Genomic DNA, 613 nt, shown 5'->3' with positions numbered 1-613 from the left:
GGGGGGGGGGGCCCTCCGCCCCCAGCGGAGGTGGGGCGAGCCGGTGGGGGGACCGCGAGGCGAGCGCGGGAGCCTGGGCGGCGAGCGCGGTGTGAGCTACCCGAAAATGCACTCGGATGCCGCCGCTGTCAGTGAGTAACAGCGAGCTAGCCGGCCGGGACCGGGCGGCTGCCAACACTCTCTGCTCATCTCCCACAGTCCCCGCTCTGCGCCTCCAGTCCCAAAACGCACCGGGAGCCCCTGCCCGGGAGCCACCCCTTCCCCTCCCGGGGCCGGGGCGGGCGGTGACGCTGCGGGCGGCGCGGGGCGGGGGCGGGCGTGGGGGGAAGGGGCCGGCCTGCCGGGGGAGGGCGGAGGTGAGGGGGGTGGGTGCAGGGTGGGGGGAGGGGGGGGGCGGGACGTGCGATGAAGGGCCGGGACCAGAGTGTCCCGGGTGAATGGAGGTGGAGGCGGCGGCGGGCGCTAGCGAGCAGGGCTGGGGGTTGGCACCGGCGCCGGGAGAGAGAGAGGGAGCGAGCGAGCGGGGCGCAGGGGTGAGGATTTCCTAGGGGCCGAGCGGTGCGGGCGGCTCCGTGAGAAAGGCGGGTGAGTGCTAGGGGAACGCGGGGGCGGG

The 613-nt window shown here is 76.5% G+C and overlaps 1 protein-coding gene across 1 annotated transcript in view; it reads left to right on the top strand.

Moving 5' to 3' along the window:
• The first annotated feature begins 437 nt into the window (after positions 1–437).
• The window catches only part of DCUN1D4 (defective in cullin neddylation 1 domain containing 4), a 63,162-nt gene continuing 62,986 nt past the window's right edge, over positions 438–613 (top strand). Inside the window, 1 exon segment of the mRNA XM_007456091.1 lies at positions 438–585. Coding sequence (XP_007456153.1) covers positions 438–585 — 148 coding nt within the window.

This window comes from Lipotes vexillifer, unplaced genomic scaffold, assembly GCF_000442215.2.
Source record: "Lipotes vexillifer unplaced genomic scaffold, Lipotes_vexillifer_v1.1 scaffold42, whole genome shotgun sequence".
In the NCBI taxonomy this organism is placed as follows: domain Eukaryota; kingdom Metazoa; phylum Chordata; class Mammalia; order Artiodactyla; family Lipotidae; genus Lipotes; species Lipotes vexillifer.
The sequence above is the reverse complement of the archived record's forward strand: the minus strand, read 5'-3'. Positions and strand labels throughout refer to the sequence as shown.